The sequence below is a fragment of the Galleria mellonella genome, unplaced genomic scaffold (genome assembly GCF_026898425.1).
Source record: "Galleria mellonella isolate WM207_F2 unplaced genomic scaffold, CSIRO_AGI_GalMel_v1 utg874, whole genome shotgun sequence".
NCBI lineage: Eukaryota > Metazoa > Arthropoda > Insecta > Lepidoptera > Pyralidae > Galleria > Galleria mellonella.
In genome coordinates this window covers 169,140-193,144 of record NW_026442167.1, presented here as the reverse complement: position 1 = coordinate 193,144, position 24,005 = coordinate 169,140, and the positions used below count along the sequence as shown (strand labels likewise).

The following is a 24,005-nucleotide window of genomic DNA, read 5'->3' as shown; positions in this document are numbered from 1 at the left end:
CGAATCAACTTGTATGATGGAAACAATAAGCAATTCTTTGCTATCAAACAACTCATCATATTTTCATACTGTGCCTTGTTCAGATCCAATTCTACAAAAATGCTAAGATCTTCATCTTTTGAATATGCTGTTATATGTGCCGGTTCATTAAGAAGATTACTGCGTATTTTACTCTTTTTTTCTGACGGCCATACTCGTAAAATATCAACGATGAATGCTTCATCTACTTCACCACGTGACCTTAAACCCTGTACATATGAGTTCAGTATGAAATCAAGTCCACAGGTATCAAGCAGTCCCTTGTTTTTCCGTTTCTTTGTACTCTCTGAACTGTCATCGTATCTTTTAGAAGGTCTTCCTCTTTTCTCTGTCAAAGTAGAAGGTTCAGGTTCGCATGTAGTTTTTTCTAGATTTACAGTGAAAATGACATTAAACCAATTGCTCTTTTGATTTAAAAACTGTTCTTTCTTTCGACCACATTTCGTATAGCGTTGACGAAACTGAGTTATGAAGGACTTCTAAATACTTGCGATAATTTTTACTATATTCGCATCTGAAGATTCGGTAATATTATTTCGTACATAGTTTGAGATATAATCACTATAATTTGTATCACTTTCAACAATAAGAGACTTAAGTCGCGTCCGGTACACGAGACTTCACTCATTGCGGAGAGATAAGTAATTAACAATTGTTTAGAAATGACAAATGCTTATAAAGAACTGTAATATTTCATATGTAAATGCACTATTTTATACTTAATAATGATATAGACGTGTGCAAAATTACTTGATTTAAAAAATTCATCATTATGTGGTTATGCGGTAAAGAATAGGTCTGTATGGAAATGGGAACTAAATACTGTGTGAAATACTTGTTAAAAGTAACGTAAAAGATAAAATATAAAGTAATAATTGAGACAAAAGTATTTTTTTGAGTGTCCAGACAGAGAATCTCAAATAAAGAAAAAAATCTTAATATACGTACTTAGAAAAAAACATTCTCACCATGATATTATACTAGATTTAAATATATTACGCAGTAAAACTGCAAAAAAAAATCTTTTGCCCTCAAATTACATTATATTTCCTAATAAATTAAACCAAAATCAGAACTTCGGCAAGCTTCGGCAACTGTCAAATCTCCAACTGAAAGTTTGAGAAAAGAAAATAATACATATAACGATATATGGATCTTTGGTTAAGTAATATTGTACTAAACTAAATATATTTTTATTTGATAGTAAAGTACACATTCTAAGCATTTTAAAATGGTATCACACTATATGACTTCTATTGTTTTGATACTATAAAATTATACCAAACGAAATTTAAGTTTCATAATTATTTTTGTATTTTTTTCATTCCTTGACTTTAGATGCTCTGTTCTATGAAGTATGAATAGTGATAGATTTGAATCATACTTATAATGATAGAGTAACTCTTTAGCTACAATTTGAGGTATTATACATGCATATCCACAGAGTTTTAGAAAAAGTATTTATGAGATGGCTTTCTTAGGCGAGTTCCCACTGTGTGGCGTAGCGATTGCAGAACTCTCGCGCCGATCTTCCATCAACGGATGATTGGCAACGACATATAGCATATTTTTTTATGCGATGCATCACACTCGCATTGGTAGCTATTCCTGCGAAAGTACGTTGCCTGCGACGCTAGCTTGAAGATATAGTAACATTGAATCACTTATAGACGATAAGGTAACTTTTGGTCTATTTTGACTTCTAACTTGAGACCAAAAAATTTTGATATTGCTGATCCAAACCAATCAACTGTGACTGATATAGATCTTTCCCATAAATAGAGGACGTAAAACTACAATCGTTACGCTGACCATGCATTAGCGCAATCATTTATATAAAAAAAAAATTTTTTTTTTTTCAAAATTATTTTTCGTTGTTTTTGATAAAATCTGATCTGTAGTCAACGATAGTGTATCACTTATGCTAATGACTTATATCTGCGTTTTGCCGCGCCGTACTCATTTTGTTGACTCTTCCCGCTACGTTTCAACCTACACTATATTTTATTAGAAGCTGGCGATCTATTGTGCGTATATATGTGTGGCAGAATCTCCGGTGGAGGCGGGGTGCGTGCAGTACTTGCACGTGGAGGCGTGGCGGCCGACATACGGGGACGCCCGGGCCGTGCTCGACGACTGGGCGCGCCGCTGCCCGCCGCTGCTGGCGCCGCTGCTGCTGGGCCTCGACTACACGCCACACAGGTCCGACCATGCCCTCCGCTTTATATATTTAAAAACCATAGTGATGGTTTCACACGCTGCCTTAAGTTAAGGGGATTTTGCCAGTAGTTACCATGGCTGGCAAGCACGCTTGACAATCGCAGTTAGGCTTTGGTGATGTTTTAAGAGGGATATTGCTGCTTATTCTTCGACCATTAAATTTCCTTATATATTTATTTACAAGAAAACCAGGGCTATATTAGGGTAAATAGATAGATTTGACAAATGGTAACAAAATAGACTAAAAGCACTGCAAATGAAGCAACAAAAACAGGAATGAACAAAAAAATTGAATGAAAAAAAAATACAAAGTAAAAATTAAATGTAAATACTTGACTAAAATGTGGCTTTCCATCAATACAATACATATTAAAACAGTCTATGAGTCATAAAAATTGCTTGTTCTCTTAGTCTCTCGCTGATATTATATTTTTCGCCTTTTACGACACCTACGGGAAAATAAAGGGTGGCCTATTCCCTAGCCAGGGGAACCAGAAGATACACGAGTAATATGGAATAGAACATTTCTGTGTATATAAAAATAGAATTCTATAAAAGTTATGGGTTCAACCAGTCGGTATAGGGTGGAAAGCGATTATTAGTAATGAAGACTGAAAATCCTATTGCTAGCAATATACCCAACCAGGTCGACCTCCTCGCGGTTCTCCCTGGAAACTATAATGGTTAATTCCTGATGAATTCATCATGATGGGCTAACTGGCCTGTTTTCATTCTCATCTATCACCCTTCACTGGTGCTCCGCCAGCGTATCCTGTTAGCACAGGCGGGGTTACCATACCATTTTCATCCATAATTAAAAACCCGTCGGTATACTTGTTAATATTTTATAAATACGTGTTGCACAATAGGTTTTTTTTAATGGGTGATAATGGAATGGTAACCCCCCCTTGCGCTATCGGTATACACTGGCGGGGTACTAGTGAGTGATGATAAGTGAGGATAAAGTAGGTCAGTTATCCCATCGTGATGAATTCAACAAGAATTAGTCACGATAGTTTCCAAGGGGAATCACGGGGAGATCGATCTGATAATGTATATTGCCAGTAATAGGGCTGTCAAACCCTATTACTTGGGGGGAAGGGATTGTTAGTAATAGAGACTAAGCCCTATTGCTAGCAATATACCCAACCAGGCGACCTCCCCGTGGTCCCTCCTGGAAACCATCGTGCTGAATTCCAAGTGTATTGATCACGATGGGCTAACTGACCTATTTTTTTTTTTATTCTCATCTATCATTCCTCACTGATGCCCCGCCAGTGTATACCGTTAGCGCAGGTGGGGTTACTATTCCATAATTATCCTTTAAAAACCCCATTTAGTCATAGTCCTTTTCCCCCTGTGCAGCGGGGTGTCCCTGGACGTGCAGCTGACGATCGGGTCGTGGGTGTGCTGGTGCTGGGCGGCGCCGGGTGCGGAGGGCGCGTGGCGCGTGGTGCGGCGGCTGCGGCCGCACCGCGCGCTGTGGGCGCTGCCGCTGGCCGCGCCCGAGCCCGAGCCCGAGCCGGCGCCCGGCGACCTCTTGGCCACCGCCTACGCCCTGCTCTCCAGCTCGTGGGGACACTCCATACCGCTGGTAAGTCAACATCTTTTTCTCAAACATGCTTGAAAATGTGATAATTATTTTGATAATCTTCTTCGAGATAAATCAAAATTGCTGTACTGGCCAAGATACATGCGGGCAGCGGCCGGCAAAAGTTGTATGAAAATCCATATCTGTCGTGTTTTGCGGCCAGATAAATTACTATGTAAACTCATATCTGTCCTGTAATTTAAAAATGGAATAACCTTTTACTTCGAAACATGGCTACCAAGGAGGTAACTAATATAAGGTTTTATTTAAATTTCGAACTGTCTTGCAAATAGAAAGCTGTTTATTGAAAAAAAAAAAAACAAAGGAACATTATGGCGCGTGAAAAATTATTATTGTTCGTTATTCGTCATTGAACTTAAATTTAGCGTTTTAACTGAGGCATTAAACTTATTGCCTCAGTTGCTGGCTGCTGCAGTAATGTACTATTATTTTAATTATGTGCCTTTATCACATTGGATATGTGACGCAGGATATATACTATGTCAAGAGTTTCTATTGGCTCGGTTATAACTGACAAAATTAACAAGTATTAAATACAAATATAGATAGATAGATTGATTTGCTAGAACATTGTTTTTACAGATATTGATTTATAGTGAAGTACAAATGTTCGCCAGATAATCTAAAGCATGCAAAATCATTATTGGCTAGGTACAAGTTACATTACATCTAGTACATACATATAGGAAATTAATACAAAACTGGCGGGGTGATACATTGACCTAGTACGTGCAGTGGTAAATTAACAATTATTAAATTTCTTAGTAAATCAACAATTTTATTGCACTACATGTATGAGCATAGATATTTATTTTTTGGAAAACGTACAGCTGAATTACAGTCAATACATAATTAAAATTATACATAATGACACAATTGATCGGTTTATATATATATATATATATATATATATATATATATATATATATATATATATATATATATATACACATATACATACATACATATATATACACACATATACATACATACATATATATACACACATATACATACATACATATATATACACACATATACACATATATACATACATATATATACATATATACGCATATATACACACATCTATTATAATTAAAAAGTTATAAAATAGTCAATTAGGTGCAGCAGGGCGAGAACCATGGCTCCATAGTGTTTATAGTATTATTAACGTGGTACCTTTCACGCGCTACTATTCTTGAGGGTTTATGGTGTACCTCCACACACATAAAACACTGCGGTCAAGCGTCGTGCCCGCTGCTGGGTGCGTAGTGGCCATGATACTCGTGCTGGCCCGCAGATCTGCTCGCGCGGCGCGGCGGCGCTGCGGGCGCTGGTGGCGGGCGGGCGGGCGGCGGACGCGGTGCACTGCCTGGCCGCGCTGCTGCTCGCGCTATCGCACTCGCCCGAGTCCATCAAGCACGCGCACACGTCAGTACAACTACCTCGTATCGAATACTACGGGGGGGGGGGGGGTATTATGGTTTCTCCATTGCTACATGGAGGTTTATTTTGAATGAGTGAAATTAATAAGTCGAGTTTAACAGGTTTATAGCGGTGTCTGGTAGTGGCATGTCTATTTAACACGGAAAAGAGTTTATGAAGTATGTACAAGAAGGAGTTTATTCCTATTTGTCTTTCTCTTTGATATTTTGCTCTTTTAATGTAATGCTAACAATATATTTACAACTTAATGAATCAACAACTATATCTGACTATAGTGTTTTTTTTTTTATTTTGCAGTGATTTTTATTAGGTATTTAGAAAGTATACAACTATTGCAGGTTCACGGATGTGTTCACCACACTACTGAACTCCGGCCCGACGCTAATGCTGCGTGCGCTGGGACTAGGTGGCGCCAGTGGCTTCCAGCTCCTCATGCGACTGATGTTGGCGCAACTCGAAGAGCCACAGTAAGACTGCGCAGTTTTTTTTTTTTATAATTATGTTAGGAAATACACATGGTGGTATTATAGATGGGTTGCCACATTCACGTGCACAAGAAATAATAAGAATCTCATGACTGAGGGACCGTTCAATCGAACAAAACAAGAATAGAACCTGAGAATCTACCATGAAATAACATTCCGAATTTTCGGACTCATTTACCGAAATCGGCCAAAATCGGAAAAGTAAATGAGACTTAATATTTCGTTGGTAATATATTCTATCATAAGAGTCCAAAAGAACTATATTTTAATATTTTTAATATTTTTAAACAGTATATGTAATTTTAAATTTCGGTGCATAGAATAGACTTTGAGCGCTGACGAGTGTTGGGGAGGGACGAGGTCAGATTGCAGTGAGCGGCAATACTGTACGCAGTGTAGGTTAGTGGATACTTAGCGGATGCGGATGCGGATGCACAGATGCGGCTCGTTCCCGCGGGGCGCGCTGCTGCAGTGCTGGCTGCAGGCGGCGTGGCGGCCGCGGCTGGCGGCGGCCGGCGGCCCGCTCGTCGACGCCGCGCTGCTCGCCGCCCGCGACTGGCCGCGCGCGCACGCGCACGCCGCCGCCCTGCTGCAGGTCACCACCGCACACCGCACACCGCACACCGCACACCGCACACCGCACACCTCCCCACTCGCATGCGCTGCCTTACACGATCGTTTGCCATCTAGTTTTAAACCACACAGTACTTGACCTTCAGGGGTGTTCTCTAGAAATCTGTCCGATTCTAGAATAAGGGCATACGGGAATGCGACCCCGGCCTCCCGAGCCGCTGCAGTGTACCAGTCTTTTCCGTAACTGCAGTGTGCCACCCCTTTCCTTTCCCACATAAGTCCCTTATTCCTCTCATTCACCAATTTACGCATTTCCTTCCTTTTTTCCTCAATCCCTTCCTCCATACCGTAAGTGACGGAAACCACCAACAAATGCATTCCCAAAGAGGGTTGACATCAGGTAGGTGGCCGGTCGTAAAACTAAAAACCAAATCTTTTTGTAATATGGATAAAATCATATTACGCCGACCCCAAATGGTTGGGATAAGAATAGGAAGATGAGTACTTGACCACATGTGGTCTCCATTCTAGAACTTTTTTCTGTAAATGTACTGACACATTTACAGAAAAAGAGGCACATCCAATATCAACAGTCACTGGTTCTTTCACAAATGTACACAGTACTTCCTTAGATTAACATTGCTATTACTAGCAATTTATCGTATCGGGTTGTCCTTCACGCGATTCCCCTGGAAACTAACGTGGTTAATTCATTAAATTCGTTACGATGAGCTAACCTGTTTTCACTTTATTTATCTGTTTATTTTTTATTGCATAATAAAACTTTATACAAGTGACAAGCCTAATGTCATATAGCATTCTCTACCAACTAACAATTAGGTAAAAACAGAAAGCGTATTAAGGGCAGATGTAGTGAAGATGTGACGTAATTATTGTAACATATTGAAATAATTATACATAGACTTAGTAGATAAAAAAAACTAGGTTTCATATGTATGGGTTTTACATTATATATAAATATTAGCTGACTCGGCAAACGTTGTTTTACCATATACATTATTTCGAGACATATATATATAATTTTTTCGTACTACAATTATTATATTCGATTGCCATCTTTCAACCCTATTGCGGCATATAAAAATCTCGAATAAAAAACAGGGGTTGATCATAAAAGCGTGAAAATTTGAATTTGTATGTATTTTTCAATGCTTAATCATAAAAAAATAAAAATAAAAAAATTTGTCAAAAAATACAAAAATTAGGGGTGAGTCACCCTTATCATTGAGGGATATTTTTTTTTGTATATGTATGTTGTAATTTGTGTGCTGTAAGTAAGTAATGCAAATAAATTATCTGTCTATCTATATGAAAAATAGATGTTGGCCGATTCTCAGACCTACCCGATATGCACATAAAATTTCATAAAAATCGGTAAAGCCGTTTCGGAGGAGTTTGGTAACAAACACCGCGACACAAGAATATATATAATATATTAGATAATGAATTTTAATCCTCACCTATCATCCGTCATTGGTGCCCTGCCACAGTATGCCGAAAGCACAGGTGGCCTTACAATTCTATAGATACTCTTTATTGTTTTCTCCGAAAGATTACATTTTATTTTCATTTATTAAACAAAACTCCTACCCAACGTCTGCTAATCCTAACAAAAACACCCAGGTGAGTCTACTTATTCAAAGACTCCTCTCAATGAATATGTCCGTGACTTTTATTAGGAGTGTACGCGGGAGCAGCTGGGCGCATGGTACCGCACGGCGTCGGTGGCGCCGCTGGCGTGCGAGTGCTTGCTGCGAGCCGCGCAGGCGCAGGAGCAGCGCACGCTGCTGCCGCGGCTGCTGGACGCGCTGCACGCCCAGCGGGCCGCCGGCCTCAAGGCACACGTGGACAACGCACTGCAGGTACTCGCCACACGCCGTGAGCCGCTGCAATCTGTAGCCACTGTATTTTCTTTTTATGTGCTACCTCCAGCTTAGATGTGTAGATTAAAATGAATGAATAGCAGCAGAAAGATCAGAAAGAAGGAAGTGACAAAAGGCAGCCTTATTGCTAAATAGCGATCTCCTTCCAGGCGATCTAGAATAGCGAGGAATTAATTAGATAGATAAATAGATAATTCATTTGCATTACTTACAGCATACAAACAACAACAGACATAGATACACAGTGAAAAAATATAAAAGAATACATATCCAAAAATTAAAAAAAAACCTATAATAATATTAATCCCCCCCCCCCTTAAGTAGTTTGACCGATTTTTATTATTGTTCTCAGCAAATCGGCGCGAACGTACCATCGGATGAACTAGTGGTGTACCGCGCGGGCTCATGCGCGCTGGCGGCGTCGCTGCAGCACCCGGCGCACCTCATGCTGTGGGGACTCTTCATGCACGTCTACTTGCAGCGCCCGCCCTGCAGCCAGTCAGTACTACACCATTCTCTCTTGTTCAATATCAAAATCATACCGTAACCTTAAAAAGACTATTAAAAATATATATATATATATAAACCAGGATTATGATCATCCACCATTTAAACCGGAATCATGATATCGACATCTTTGGTAATTCTTTAGTGGCTTATTAATAATATGGATTGGTAATTAGGTCTTCTCTAATTGTATAATTGTTACTTGGTAATTATAATTGTTACATTGACGCTTATCTGTGAGAGCTGTATACGCCTCTAATTGATGTGTTCATATGGCCTTAAGCTTGGTAGTGAGGAGTGAGATGTTTTTGTTAAAGTAAACTTAGATTTAAGCATTTTTAAATAATAGTTTTTCACTTTTACTTACTTACTTATTTATTTTTTTGAAAACGTACAGCTGAATTACAGTCGATACATAATCAAATTTATATCTATGTTAAGCCATGAATCGTTTTCACATTTGCGTAATGATACAATTGATCGGTTTTTATATATGCAAAATACATACACACACACACACACACACATACACATATATATATATATATATATATATATATATATATATATATATATATATATATATATATATACATACACACGCATATAATATTGTATCAGATATAAATAGATGCTAAACAATTTGTGATAAAAAGATTTACTGTGCTGCCTAATAAAATGTAATAGTACGTATAGAACAGGAATGGGCAATAAATATCCCTGGGGGATGTGCTAATATACCGGCGCATCCCCCTAGGGATAAGATGAGCCACCCTATCTTGAGAGAGGAGACCTGCTCTTACCATCAGGGGGCGGGTCGCTGCCGTCGGAGATGTGGTGAGTGCGAAAGCGAACCCATGTCTCCGACATATGGCACCTCGAGGGTATATCGTCTGGTTTTTGGTGGGTACACTCCCACCTTACGGGAGGATTCCTACAGTACCCATTCAGCCCCCACAAGGTGTATGGGTCTGCATAAAGCATTTTCCAGACGTTAAAAAAAAAGGAATGGATAATATCGTTACCGGACGGGAGAAGGGATTGTTAGTACTTAATTAACAACCCCATTTGTTAACAATATACCATATCAGGGCAACCCTACGCGGTTCCCCCTGGTAACCATGGTGATTGATTTATTGTTGAATTCGTCACGATGGACTAACAGACCTGCTTCATCGTTACCTTTCATCCCTCACTGGTACCCCGCCAGTGTATACCGTTAGCGCGGGCAGAATTAACTCTACTATTAAGATCTCTTAGTCGCCCCATACGACACTCACGGGAAAGGAGGGGGTAGTCTATTCAATATCGAGACCACACGGCCAAAGTATAGAACAGGGGTTCCCAAACTTATTTTGTCTACTGCCCACTTTGAGAATAAATAATTTTTTAACGCCCCCATTTTTTCACCTACTTAAAAACCACTATTATTTCAATATCAACAAATCACCTATTTTTTTCTGTGTCTAACACCGCCCTTCCCCCCCCCCCCCCTTCCTTAGGCCTGCAGCGCCCACAAGGGGGCATTATCACCCAATTTGGGAAAGGCTGGTATAGATCATTATTATCTTGAATGTACATCATCATCTTCCTACCCTTGTCCCAATCATTTGTGGTCGGCGTAATATGATTTTATCCATATTAGAAAAGGATTTGGCTTTTAGTTTTACAACCGGCCACCTGCCTGACGTCAACCCTCTTTGAGAATTGAATGTACATATTAAATTGAATTGTATTATTTATGCAACAGGCACGAATCCACGTCACCAATAGGGCCGTTGTTCTTCAACGGAATAGTGAAGTCTCGAATGCTCACAAACATTAAAAAACGACTACAAGAGACTATAACATACCATCAGAATGAAGTGAAATCACTCAGCAGTACGTGCACTACTCCGAATAGCGAGACTGAAGGTAAACAACTATGTTCGAATGAAACGAAACGAGTCAAGACAAGTAGTGCAATCGATAGTGACCTGCCTCCCGGTTTAACGATCACCGATTTCACGGAGGAAGCAGACAGCGATACGAGCGACACTGAGAGCGAGGATGACCTTGAAGATGAGGAGGAGGAGAGGACGGGAGATGAGGAAGTGCAAAATGCAACCAGTCCAGATGTTGACGAGGACAGGACCGATCTGCTGAATTACCATGTCTGTGCTGAGAAGTGAGTATTTAGTTTAAAAAAGGTTACTTGTGTAAAAGTTGTTGTGACGTCACAGAGTTCCTTCTTTATTTTCAATGGACTTTTTTTTTATACAACTTAGAATGGCAAACGAAGTGGCGGGCCACCTGATGGAAAGTGGTAACCGTCGCCTATAGACATGAGCGGTACCATGGACATAACAGAGTATACTGTTTCGTCCATGATACTCCCCATGCGTTGCCATTCCTGAGGACTTAGATGTTATTCCTCTGTACCCAGTAAATTCACGTCATATCCCACCCTTCAAACCGAAACACAGCCATGCAAACACAACTGCTTTACTTACTAAGAATATTAACTTTAAAAATGTAAACCACTAACAAGTACTAGCATGTACTGAGACAAAATTTGCATGCCTTTAAATAAGGCGAAGGGTGTAGCTCTGTTATCATTTAAGATCATTTGTACAGACCACATTTGGAGCAGATAAATTGTTGAGAAAGCAATCCACACATTTCTTAATATGGCAACTTTATTAGTCTATGTTTGACGTAATCATATATAGAGTGATGCTCTCTGGTCGGTGTCTGGTAATTGTAAGCAAAATAATATGTCGCCTCTAATACATTTTATAATTTAAAAATATTAATAAATATACAAATATGAGTAGTGTTTAAATATAAACATAATTACTCTGCTTAAATTACTTCAAAAGAATATAAATTATTATTATTACGTGCAGGCTGCTCCGCGACTACTCGCGGTGGTTGGACGAGGGGTTGCATACGAGCGGTACGCCGCAACGCACCGACCTCTCGCGCTACATACCACAACAGGTACACCACATTCCTTTACAGTTACCCAGTATACAACTACTTCCAATACTTTGAAACTAGTTGCATGTAATTTTCACGAAACATTACATGAAAATATTACGAAACCTGTATTTTTTTAATGGATGGAAATGGTGTGGTATTAGTTCAGGCTGGCAGAGAACCACTTGAAAGGTCGGTGGACCGCTTTTTAGGTCAGAGGGTCCGAATTTGTCGTCAAAATGTATTAAAATTAAAAGGCAAATTTGTCATCAAAATTATGTCCGTCTTCTTTTCGGTCTTTTTTCCAAGTCCTTTTGTTTTGTCCCAAGCTGTCAGTTTTAATTGTAGAATGTTTTAGCGGCCAGCGATAAAACCGGTCAAAGAGGCCGCAACACCACTTGAAGATGACAGTTGATGGTAAAGTCAGAAAAGTTTGCTTATTGTGACAAGTCTACCAAGAATTACTGATTCTGATGAGAGTATTCTGATACTTCCCTAAGATTGACTGGGAGAGAATGCTTTTAGTATTAAGTCCGCATTGTACACATAGATGTACTAATTAATGAATAAATAAATATTTACCAGTGGCGGCTATTAATCTCCGTTACTAACCTTCCCATTCCGGGAGGAAAATTATTATTAGTAGTAGAAAGTAACAGCCCCATTTCTAGCAATCAGGTCGACCTGCATGCGGCTCCATCTGGAAGACATCATCACGAACCTGCTTTCAATCCTATTTATCATCTCTCACTGGTACCTCGCTGGCGTATGCCGGTTGCGCAGGCGTGGCAACCATTCCATTTTTTTTTTACAATACAGGGGGCAAACGAGCATGCGGCTCACCTGATAGTAAGTGACTACCGCCGCCCATGATCACCCACAACACCAATGGCATTGCAGGTGTGCTGCCGGCTTTTTAAAAAGGAATATACTCTTTTCTTGAAGGTTATGTTGTCGTATCGGTTCGGAAATACTGCTGCTGGAAGTTGATTCCAAAGAATGGTTGTGCGTGGAAGAAAGTGCCTTGAAAAACGCACGGTGGAAGACCGTCACTCGTCCAGATAATTGGGATGAAACTTTAGTTTGTGGCGGGTTGTACGGTGGTGAAAATCAGCAGCAGGTATTAATCCGAACAATTCCTCAGAACACTCCCCATGATAAATTCTGAAGAAGATGCACAGAGATGCAACATCTCTGCGCAGTTTCAGTGGGTCAAGTCGGACTTAAAAAACCTCTCCCCTTCCCTTCTCAACTGGTTTCATGCATGGAACTGTATTGTCTGGCGCAGGCTTTGTCAGCAGCATGGCAGTCGTGCTTGTCCCGCGTGCGAGCGACGGCAGTGGTCGCGGGGGCTGACCCGCTGCCGCTGCCCCCGCGGCCCCCGCGGCCCCCGCGACCCCCGCGCGCTGGTGAACAAGCTTCGCACTCGCCAGAGCCCACCGCCTTCGAGACAGCCGTCGCCACCATCCTCGAGATAAAAGAATTTTCCGACAAAAGGTTATATCAACATCATTATTCTTTTCGATTCTGTTTTTTTTTGTACAATTTAGAATGGCAAACAAGCTGACGGCCCACCTAATGAAAAGTGGTAACCATCGCCTATAGACATGAGCAGTACCATGGACATAACAGAGTGTACTGTTTCGCCCATGATACCCCCCATGCATTGCCATTCCTGAGGACTCGGGTGTTATTCCTCTGTACCCAGTAAATTCACGCCATATCCCACCCTTCAAACCGAAAACTTTCCTTTGAAGAAATACAAAAGATCGTTAATAATGGTTTTCTGATGAAATGAAGTATTCAAAACGTTCAAACTATAGAGTCGTGTAGAAAGTATAAAATGAACAGTTAAATTTTACTATTTGACACAGTGCATGTGACATGTTCCTAAAACAAGGCACGTAAACAAGGAATACGATGAAGAATTCATAAAGTACTATGTATAAATACGAGTGTTTAATATTAATATTAAAAAAGTTTCCCGCGTCTTTAGCTGCATATATCAGCATAACATAAAAAATAATCTATATGTTTATTGAGTTAAGGTTCACTTTTGAATATCAATTTAGGGTCACGCGTCTTTACTGGAATGGATATATTTGCTACTAACTTTAATTAATAACATCGCTGGTTTTAAACCTACGGCAGCAAAATTATTATTATTATTATTATACGGCAGCCGTGATGCGAGCGCGAGCCTAATTAGTCGAGCTTTCTCGACTAAATTACACAAAAATTTACTAAGTTATTGCATTAAAGTAAAATGTGTGCTTATGAAACATTTAACAATAAAATATATAATTATTGTTTTTCTTTACCGTTCCACAACACTTTCAACAAAAAATTTTATGAATTAGATCTCTTTTATGAATCCTTTTATATTTTGAAGAATAAATTTATTCAAAAACATGTGTTTAAATTAAATTGGCGCTCCTTTTTTTTTCATCTTTGGTACTTATGTATATTAGTTGCTTTGGATTTGTTATTAAATTTCGAGCGTGTTGGCCGTGGCTCTTCATGAATAAAAACTCTATATTTAAAAAACTGTTATTGGCACTATAAGGTCTATTGTTGTAAAACTGTAATGTATATTGTATTATTTAATAAGTGAATGTTTGTTACCATAAATAAATCAAAATAAAATAATCCTATGTAGCAGATCAAGGGTGCCAACACTGAAATCGCCAGTGGGCGACTTGTCGTACACAGACGCGCGCTCGCTGCTCGCGCACATGGACAAGTGCATCAATGACATCGAGCAGTTCGCACGGTGAGTGGCGCGACCATGTTGCCCGCATTGTTACCATCGATAAATTAGTACCGTCAGCATCATAAGTTGTTCAACATATTAATATACAATATGTTTACATAATATATTTATTTATTTATTTATTTATTATTATTTTTTTATTTATTTAACTCTTTATTGCACCATTAATAAAAATATACAATGACAAATGAATAATTCAAGTGAAATACAGTAATATAAATACACATTGAAATATACACATAAAGGTACAAAAGGCGGACTTATCGCTAGGGCGCGCGCTATCTCTTTAACAATAAGAAAAATTAGATTGACTTATATACATTTCTGTTGAGAATACTCAACTAATTTGAAGATCTTCATTCAGTTTCTACCAGAGGGAGACTTTGTATAAAAGTCGTTTGTTTGGGTACCTCTGTCCCATTCGTGTTTCAACCGTGAAGCAGTTGTGTTTGCATGGCTGTTTCGGTTTGAAGGATGGGATATGACATGAATTTACAGGGTACAGAGGAATAACACCTGACTCCTCAGGAATGGCAACGCATGGGGGGTATCATAAGCGAAACAGTATACTCTGTTATATCCATGGTACTGTTTATGTCTATAGGCGACGGTTACCACTTTCGATCAGGTGGGCCGTCAGCTTGTTTGCCATTCTGAGTTGTATAAAAAAAGTTATATACAGTTATGTCAAGTGCTTACAAGAACACCGGCAATAAAATCCTATATATATTATCCTATATATATATATATATATATATATATATATATATATATATATATATATATATATATATATATAATTCATTACACACATATTTATATAACGATATTTAGAACACAATATAAAAGATTCTTTTGTCTGTAAACTAAGTTAGCCCAGTAACCCATTGGGAGAGGCTCACTCCCAAACACAATTGGTAGAGAAGCTTCTATAGTTTGAATAATAGTAAAGGTTCTTTGGATTGTAAACTAGCTGCGAGTTAGCAAACTACGATATGTTGGTGTACGATGTGCGTGTTCCCCAGCGAGTGGTCGAGCTCGGTGTCGCGCGTGGCGTCGCTGGACGCGCGCCTGCTGGAGCTGGTGCGCCAGCTGCGCGTGCCGCGCGCGCTGCCGCCGCAGAGGAAGGCCTGCCCGCACCGCTGCCAGCCGCTCGTGCTCGTCCCCGACGTCAGTCCACCGCTACCTACCGACGTCATGGCTACTTATGTCAAGCCAATTAATAAAAAAAAAAAAGAGAAAAAATAATAGATTTTACTCCACAAAAATTGGCTTCAATCGTGTTGTAAACACACATATACGTATACACGCATACATACCTACGCACACCCACACACAACCAATACACCGTCAGATGTAAACGTACACATTCGAATGAAAATATGTATGAGTAGATTTAAAACACAATATTTTGTGTTTATAAGTAAAATTTATTTTATTTTATCAATTGGCTTTACTCCCGCTTTGTTCTCATATTTATTATGTCATGATTGAAGCTACCTATTTAATTATTGAATTTAAAACTGTTATAAAGCAAAGAACTTATAAACAAAGATGTCCTACTTCTAAATTAAAATTTTTACAAAATGAGTTGTCTAAATCCGTCCAATATTGGCAATGTAATCGTGCAAACAAGCTCCGAAAAGAGATGCGAAAATAATAGACTTTAACTGTTTTTTTTTTTCTTCTATCTCATATGTTATTAGAGTTCTAATTTCAAATAATTGTAAACATTAAAAATATTCCAGGTTCAAGAATGGTGTAGATCAACTGGAGCCGAAAATAGTATCAGAGAGAACAGGTAACCGTTGTCTATTGCCACAAGAATAAATGCTTTGGCATAATATTTATAATAATCTATAATATAAGTAATCATATTTATACACAAAAATGTATTAGTTACAAATTTAACTACTGGCATCATTATCTATACATATAATAAAACTGTTGAGGTTGTATATTTGTACATAGAAAAAAGACAAAAAAACGCTAAAAACCGAGTCTGGGGAATGTTAGAAGTGAAATAGAACACATCCAAATTTACATAAATTTACATATTTGATTAAATCTCATTGTTTAATCTTCCAATAGATTTATATAGTACTATACTTAATCAATAGATGGTATTTGGGCATGTGTGTGTTGGTTTGCCCTTGCCTTGGGTATAATTTAATTTTACTGGATTGGCAGTTAACGAATTGTTGTTGAAATTATGATTTTTAATATTGAAACTAAACTATATGAATTTACAATATTTTGAATGTATATATGAAAATGAAGAGGTGACGGTATATAAAAAGCAATTCAATTGTAACGAATGACGTGAATGTGGCTGCTGATTAGTGGGTCGTCGCAATTTGCTTCACACTTCACGCTCCTTTCAGCAACCATAGATTATGCAGTAACAGATGGCGTTGATAAAATTTAGGTGATTTTGGTATTATGTGGTAATTGTGACCTTATTACACGTTCGTCTTGTAGTAGATTAATAATTTTATTTCCTTTGGGATTTCTCTGTATTATTGAAGCGTCGTCGAGTAAACACTCATTGTGGTAATTTTATAATTGTTGTTCACAGAGCGAGTGCACGGGCAGCGGTGCGGCGGCTGATGCGACCGTCGCGAGTCGCCGTTCAGGCGGCTGTCGCGCTTCTAGCGCTCGCCAGGTATCTAACTAGTACTTTGCTCTACAATACAAAAATAACGTCTTCTCAAATTTTTATAAAAATTTTATGGGACCAATTTGTAAGTATATTCTTTCAGATAAAATATTAATTTTCCAAATCGGTTCACAACTGACAGAATTATGAGTTAACAGACATTAAAAAAAATGTCAGCTGAATTGATAATTTCCTTATTTTTAAAGTCGGTTATAAATACGAGTGGTGCCTGCGCAGGGCTGTGCGCAGCGCGGAGACGGCGCGGCGCGCGGTGGAGAGGGCGGGCGGCGCGGGCGGCGCGGGCGGCGCGGGCGCGGTGCACGCGTGCGCGCCGGCGCGCGACGCGCTGCTCGCGCACGTGCAGCTGCTCGCGCAGGTCCGCCGCCGCCGACACTCCACGCTCGCTTCTCATACTGCCGTCACTTCAATAGCACATATGCCAATCGCACAAAAATCGCTGACTCGCATCCGGCTCGAAGGATCAGAAAATTTAGTCGAAATTACCCTACACCTATGCTAATATTCATAGTAGAATGATAGTTTATAATAAGATATTTTTTACAACACAGGGGGCAAACGCGCCCATGATCACCCACAACACTAGAGGCATTAAAGAAAGTGGCTATGTATAGTGTAAGGATATGATGCAAATTATAAAATCACCAGAAAATCGTAGGCAACCCAAGTCGCTATCGTGTGAATCGGGCATCATAATCGCCGTTGAGTAGATCCCATATTCCTCGATCTGGTATAATATGTTACAGCTCAACTCTTACCTTGTCTCATTTCATATTTTATCTAGATATCGAGTCGAGATAAGAACGCACCGTTACAGCATAATAGATAGATAGATACTCTTTATTGTTTCCTCCAAAAGATTACAATAGTAAACTTATTATAAATATAAATAATTACAAGAAATAATCACAATGAGAAAACAATGGGCGACCTTATCGCTAAGAGTGATCTCTTGCAGGCAACCTTTGGATGGACGGGAGTAATTATAAACAATTTGGTGGAAGGCACGATGAAAAATTTTGTTAGTTCTAAATATGAGAGATGTTATACATATAATAATATAAATATAATCCCTACTCATTATTATATATATATATATATATATATATATATATATATATATATATATATATATATATATATATATATATATATATATATATATGTATATATATATGTATATACAAATATACATTGTTCAAAAAGATAATCAACTGCTTGTCTATTAAAAAAAATAAATGCAACTCTAGAAGTGGGTGTGCGGCGACGGCGCGGCAGTAGCGGCACTAGTGAGTCGGTGGGCCGGCGGCGGCGCGCTGCAGAGGTCGCTGGTGGGCGCGGTGCTGGAGCCGCGCCGCCTGCCGGCCGCCGCCTGGCCGCGCGTGTACGCCGCCCTGCTGAGCGCCGCGCTGCCCGACCACGTCGCCTTCAGCTACCTCTCCAAGGTACACACACATACTCATTCCCCAATCGCGAAACCAAATAGTATAGAAAAAAATAAATAAAAAAGGTACACACACATACATACCTCTCTCCGGGAGGAAAGGGATTGTTACTAATGTAGATTACTAGTCCTATTGCTAGCAATATATTCTGTCAGGTCGACCTCCACGTGATTCCGCCTGGAAACCATCCTGCTGTATTCCAGGTGTATTTATCACGATGAGTTAACAGATCTCCCTATTCATTCTCACCTATCACCCTTCACTGGTCTCTCGCCAGCGTATACGTTAGCGCAGACGGGGCTACCATTCCATTATCATCCATTAAAATAAAACATATCTCTCTCTCCTTTTCACACTCATAAGGGACACTTTGTACAAAAGTCGATTGCTTGAGTACCTCTGTCCCATTCGTGTTTCAACCGTGAAGCAGTTGTGTTTGCATGGCTATGTTTCAGTTTGAAGGGTGGGATATGGCGTGAATTTACTGGGTACAGAGGAATAACACCCGAGTCTTCAGGAATGGCAACGCATGGGGGGTATCATGGGAGAAACAGAATACTCTGTTATGTCCATGGTACTGCTCATGTCTATAGGCAACGGTTACCACTTTTCATCAGGTGGGCCGTCAGCTTGTTTGCCATTCTAAGTTGTATAAAAAAAAGAGCTAAAATAAATAGACATGCTACTACCAGACACTGCTATAAACCTGTTAAACTCGACTTATTAATTTCACTCATTCAAAATAAACCTCCATGCAGCAATGGAAGGACCATATATATTTATCTTTAGCATAATCTGAACCTTAGTGTACGCTAAACTAAATGCAATGTTTCATTTTAGTTCGAAATGAGTCGCTGGAGCGCTGCAGCACCGGCAGAGGCACGACGTAGCGTGTTAGAGGCGCTAATGACCGCCGTCACACGCTGGGGCGCCACTGTCGACCAGAACCATCATATGCTGCTGGAGGTAACTTCTATATTTCCATATTCTACATCAGCCTTTAACTATCCTGTGCTGAGGGTTTTGTCAATGGTTACTGCGCTTGGCAGGTGGATTGGCAACCGTACTTAGGCTGTAGCGACATTTTAAGAGGGTCGCTGCTGCCCATCTCTCGGTCATACTCAAAATTTATTATAGGGGAGACTTTGTACAAAAGTCGATTGCTTGGGTACCTCTGTCCCATTCGTGTTTCTACCGTGAAGCAGTTGTTTGCATGGCTGTGTTTCGGTTTGAAGGGTCGGATATGGCGTGAAATTACTGGGTACAGAGGAGTACCACCTGAGTCCTCAGAAATGGCAACGCATGAGGGGTATCATGGGCGAAACAGTATACTCTGTTATGTCCATGCTACTGCTCATGTCTATAGGCGACGGTTACCACTTTCCATAAGGTGGACCGAAAGCTTGTTTGCTATTCTAAGTTGTATAAAAAAAATAGTTATTATTAATTTATGTAGTCAATGACCACTGAATTCTAAATACTGTTTTTTGTCAGCCAATCTTGTTTATATTTGGCAAACTAAGTTTGTGTATACAATAGAACACGATAGAATTTTTATTCATTTATTCAATATACATTTCTTACCTGTCTACGTTTTGCGTTAAAGATCCAAACATACATACAATATGGCTATGTAGCATGCTTTTTTTAATGGGTGATAATGGAATGATAACATCGTCTATGTTAATGATGTACGCTGGCGGAGCAGCAGTAAGGGTTAATAGGTGAGAATGAAAAGGTAGGTCAGTTAGCCCACCGTGATGAATATACCAAGAATCCAGCACAAGAATTCCCATGGTTCCCAGGGGAGGACCATGTGAAACGCGATCTGACAGCGTATATTGCTATCAATGTAAAAAAAAATAGCTAGGAGTGGTAGTTGGCATTATTAATAAATCCTTCCCCCCTGTAATTGGTTGCGGGCAGCTACTGGGCATGCACTGCAGCGCGGTGGTGACCGCGGAGGAGGTGTGCTGGTACGTGGCGCGAGTGTCGCGAGCGGGCGCGAGCGGCCGCCTGCCGCCCGCGCACTACACGCACCTCGCCCGCGCCGTCTCCACACTCGCCGCCGCGCTCTCCGCCGACCAGGTATCTACCTCGCTCGTCTTGCACCACTGTGACAACCGCTGGGCCTAGCCGATATATATATATATATATATATATATATATATATATATATATATATATATATATATATATATATATATATATATATATATATATATATATATATATATATATATATATATATATATATATATATATATATATATATATATATATATATATATATATATATATATATATATATATATATATATTTTTGTTATATTTTTGTAGCTTTGTGTACAGCGCCTTGTATTCATATTGTTGCTACTTGTAAATACCTATTAGTGGTTTATTTTGTGATCCTAAAACTGTATCTATTTGCTGTAGTGTAGCCCTGGTTTTCCTATGAATAAATAAATAAATATACAATTCAACTGAAATTCAGTACCATGGAGTACAGATCAAAATATTCATATAAAGGTACAAAAGACGGTCTTTTCGCTAGGGCGATCACTTACAGACAACCTTTGGTTAAAGGAGAACATATACGAGGTCTGTCCGGAAAGTTCGTATAAAAGTGTTCTGGAATGCGAGAAAGAGGAGTGGGATTCTTCAGGTAAGCGCAGGACCCCTAAAGAGATGTCCCTAACAATGCTTCAGTTCTGGTCTGACCGCCGTGCGGTGCAACTGGCTTGTCACGCCATCTGTGAAGTACCTTTAACGAAACCCCGTCGGCATGGAGCCCGCTTCCGTTGAAGAGCAGCGCGTCGTAATCAAGTTTCTCTCGAAACTCGGCAAGAATGGCCGTGAAATTTTTGCCGATCTCAGAACAGTTTATGGGGATGATGCTGTGAAAAAAAACAAGTGGCTAAAAAGATTCAGAGAGGGCCGAGACAATGTTGATTGTTTTTTTCGATGTTCGGGGGATTGTCCATCAAGAATTCGTCCCTCCAGGCCAGACAGTTGATGGAAAATTCTACGTCGATGTGCTCAGACGCCTCAAAGCTCGTGTGGCACGAGTTCGTCCAGAATTGGCGCGAGAGGGGCGTTGGATTCTTCACCACGACAATGCCCCTGCCCACACCTCTCTTGTTGTCCGTGAGTTTTTGAGTAAAAATTCCATTAGGGTGATCGAACACCCCCCCTATTCGCCGGATTTGGCCCCGTGTGACTTCTTCTTGTTCCCAAAAACCAAATTGGTACTTCGGGGGCGGCATTTGGGGGACATAAATGAGATAAAAAAAGCTACGACTGGGCAGCTGAGAAACCTACAACCAGAGGACTTTCAAGGAGCCTTCTCACAGTGGAAACGGCGTTGGCACAAGTGCATTATGTCACAGGGGGAGTACTTTGAAGGGGATAAAATTGATTTACCTGAATAATTGTAAAATAAAATTTTTAAAAACTTTTATACGTACTTTCCGGACAAACCTATATAGATAGATAAATTTATAATTTATTTGTTTTATTTATTTATTTCTCATTGCATTCCATAATGTAATTAGTTTTTTTTTTATACAACTTAGAATGGCAAACAAGCTGACGGCCCACCTGATGGAGAGTGGTAACCGTCGCCTATAGACATGAGCAGTATCATAGACATAACAGAATATACTGTTTCTCCCATGATATCCCCCATGCGTTGCCATTCCTGAGGACTCAGATCCTATTCCTCTATACCCTGTAGATTCCCGCCATATTTCACCCTTCAAACAGAAACACAGCCATGCAAACATAATTGCTTCACGATTGAAACATGAATGGGACAGAGGCACCCACGCAAATGAAGTTTGTACAAAGTCTCCCTCTGATAAGTTGATAATATTTCAACTTCAATTATGGACCCTGTTGGGCACAACAAGTACGAGAAAGGAGAACAACCCCTATTTTTCACTTTAGAAATAGTACAAGAGTTTGTTACAATATTATCCAGTCATTGAAATTCACAATAGATGCGTATTTTGTGTATTATTAATAACTATTTAAGTATTGGTGTGTATCTATACATATTGTAATTGTAATTAATATTATATAGTTATTTAATATATTCTATAGTTCTTGCGTTACAGTATACAAATAACAACAGACATGCACAGTAAAAAGAGATAACAGAATCCTTACACAAAACAAAAGCAAAATATATAAAACAAGTAACATTTTTTGTTTCATGCATGTGCCATAGTAACACAAAATGGTCACAACTCAGTTTATTGTTTTGCCCTCAAAAGAGCAAAACACTAATATACTGTTGTGGCCACAACGCAGTCTTTAGATTAATTGAAATTCAAGGAAACCGTTTCATTGTGAAGCACACGAATGAGATTTGTCAACAACTCGTCAAGTTTTCTTTGTTAAATCTTTTTATTTCTTGAGGCGCTGTACCCGACGTTGACACTGCTCCTAAATAAAAATGGACGTTACTGATAGTTTATGCTATTTACATAAAAATTTACAAGCCTTTTATTACATTTTATAATGTAATAAAAGGCTTGTAAATTTTTTAATATATATTCTTTATTGCACTTAAACAATATATGCGACGATTAGTTTAACAACTTGTTAGCAAGGGAGGACTTATCTCTGAAAGAGATCTCTTCCAGCCAACCCAGTGTAGTTAGAGAGAAAATAATTTAATTTGGGTAATCCAGTGCAGGAAAGGTACCGGTGAAAATAATGTAAATATAACAAACACAAATTGTAAATAAATATATAAATAAATAAATAAATTTTCAAATATAGAAAAGTATGTTGCTAAGGTGTTTTTGCTTTTAATGATAAAACCCACCAGAAATGTAATATATCGGAACGTATTATTATGACAGCTGGGTAATTTGCTACGCGAGCTGGGCGCCATCTGGTGGGAGGTACGCAGTGGCCGTAATGGTGACGGGGCGCTGCAGTCGGCGGAGCAGCAGGCGTGCGGCGTGGCGGCCTTGCTGCGCGAGATACTCCGCGCGTTCGTGACGGCTGCGCGGGCGCTTAGCTACACGCCAGAGAGAGGTAGGTGTACGCACATGCTGCCTATATAATATTACGCCACTGTAAAAACCACGTGTGTGGATATAACCAAATTATTCAGAATTATTAATAAAGTCATATTTGTTTTGCCTTTTCCCATTTATTTGGAATCGACGCAGTATGTTTTCTTCTTTCATAATCCCTGTCAGCTGTCATTTCCAAGCTCATTCCTTTTTTATGCATATCTTTCACACAGTCATTTATCCAGTCGTGCATGATGTGACCATACTAAGACATCCTATTGCTTCACAATTTCTCCGTTTTTAAAAGTAATTTATAATATATCCTGTATA

The 24,005-nt window shown here is 39.4% G+C and overlaps 1 protein-coding gene across 1 annotated transcript in view; it reads left to right on the top strand.

Moving 5' to 3' along the window:
- Positions 1-24,005, top strand: part of LOC116412758 (uncharacterized) — a 49,767-nt gene that overhangs the window by 14,849 nt on the left and 10,913 nt on the right. Inside the window, exons 14-32 of the mRNA XM_052902165.1 lie at positions 2,088-2,241; positions 3,625-3,853; positions 5,175-5,305; positions 5,659-5,787; positions 6,244-6,400; positions 8,079-8,261; positions 8,635-8,780; positions 10,540-10,956; positions 11,678-11,771; positions 13,039-13,247; positions 14,410-14,523; positions 15,549-15,693; positions 16,272-16,324; positions 17,102-17,188; positions 17,420-17,558; positions 18,451-18,645; positions 19,486-19,611; positions 20,572-20,733; positions 23,517-23,694. Coding sequence (XP_052758125.1) covers positions 2,088-2,241; positions 3,625-3,853; positions 5,175-5,305; positions 5,659-5,787; positions 6,244-6,400; positions 8,079-8,261; positions 8,635-8,780; positions 10,540-10,956; positions 11,678-11,771; positions 13,039-13,247; positions 14,410-14,523; positions 15,549-15,693; positions 16,272-16,324; positions 17,102-17,188; positions 17,420-17,558; positions 18,451-18,645; positions 19,486-19,611; positions 20,572-20,733; positions 23,517-23,694 — 3,048 coding nt within the window. The remainder of the gene's footprint in view (positions 1-2,087; positions 2,242-3,624; positions 3,854-5,174; positions 5,306-5,658; positions 5,788-6,243; positions 6,401-8,078; positions 8,262-8,634; positions 8,781-10,539; positions 10,957-11,677; positions 11,772-13,038; positions 13,248-14,409; positions 14,524-15,548; positions 15,694-16,271; positions 16,325-17,101; positions 17,189-17,419; positions 17,559-18,450; positions 18,646-19,485; positions 19,612-20,571; positions 20,734-23,516; positions 23,695-24,005) is intronic.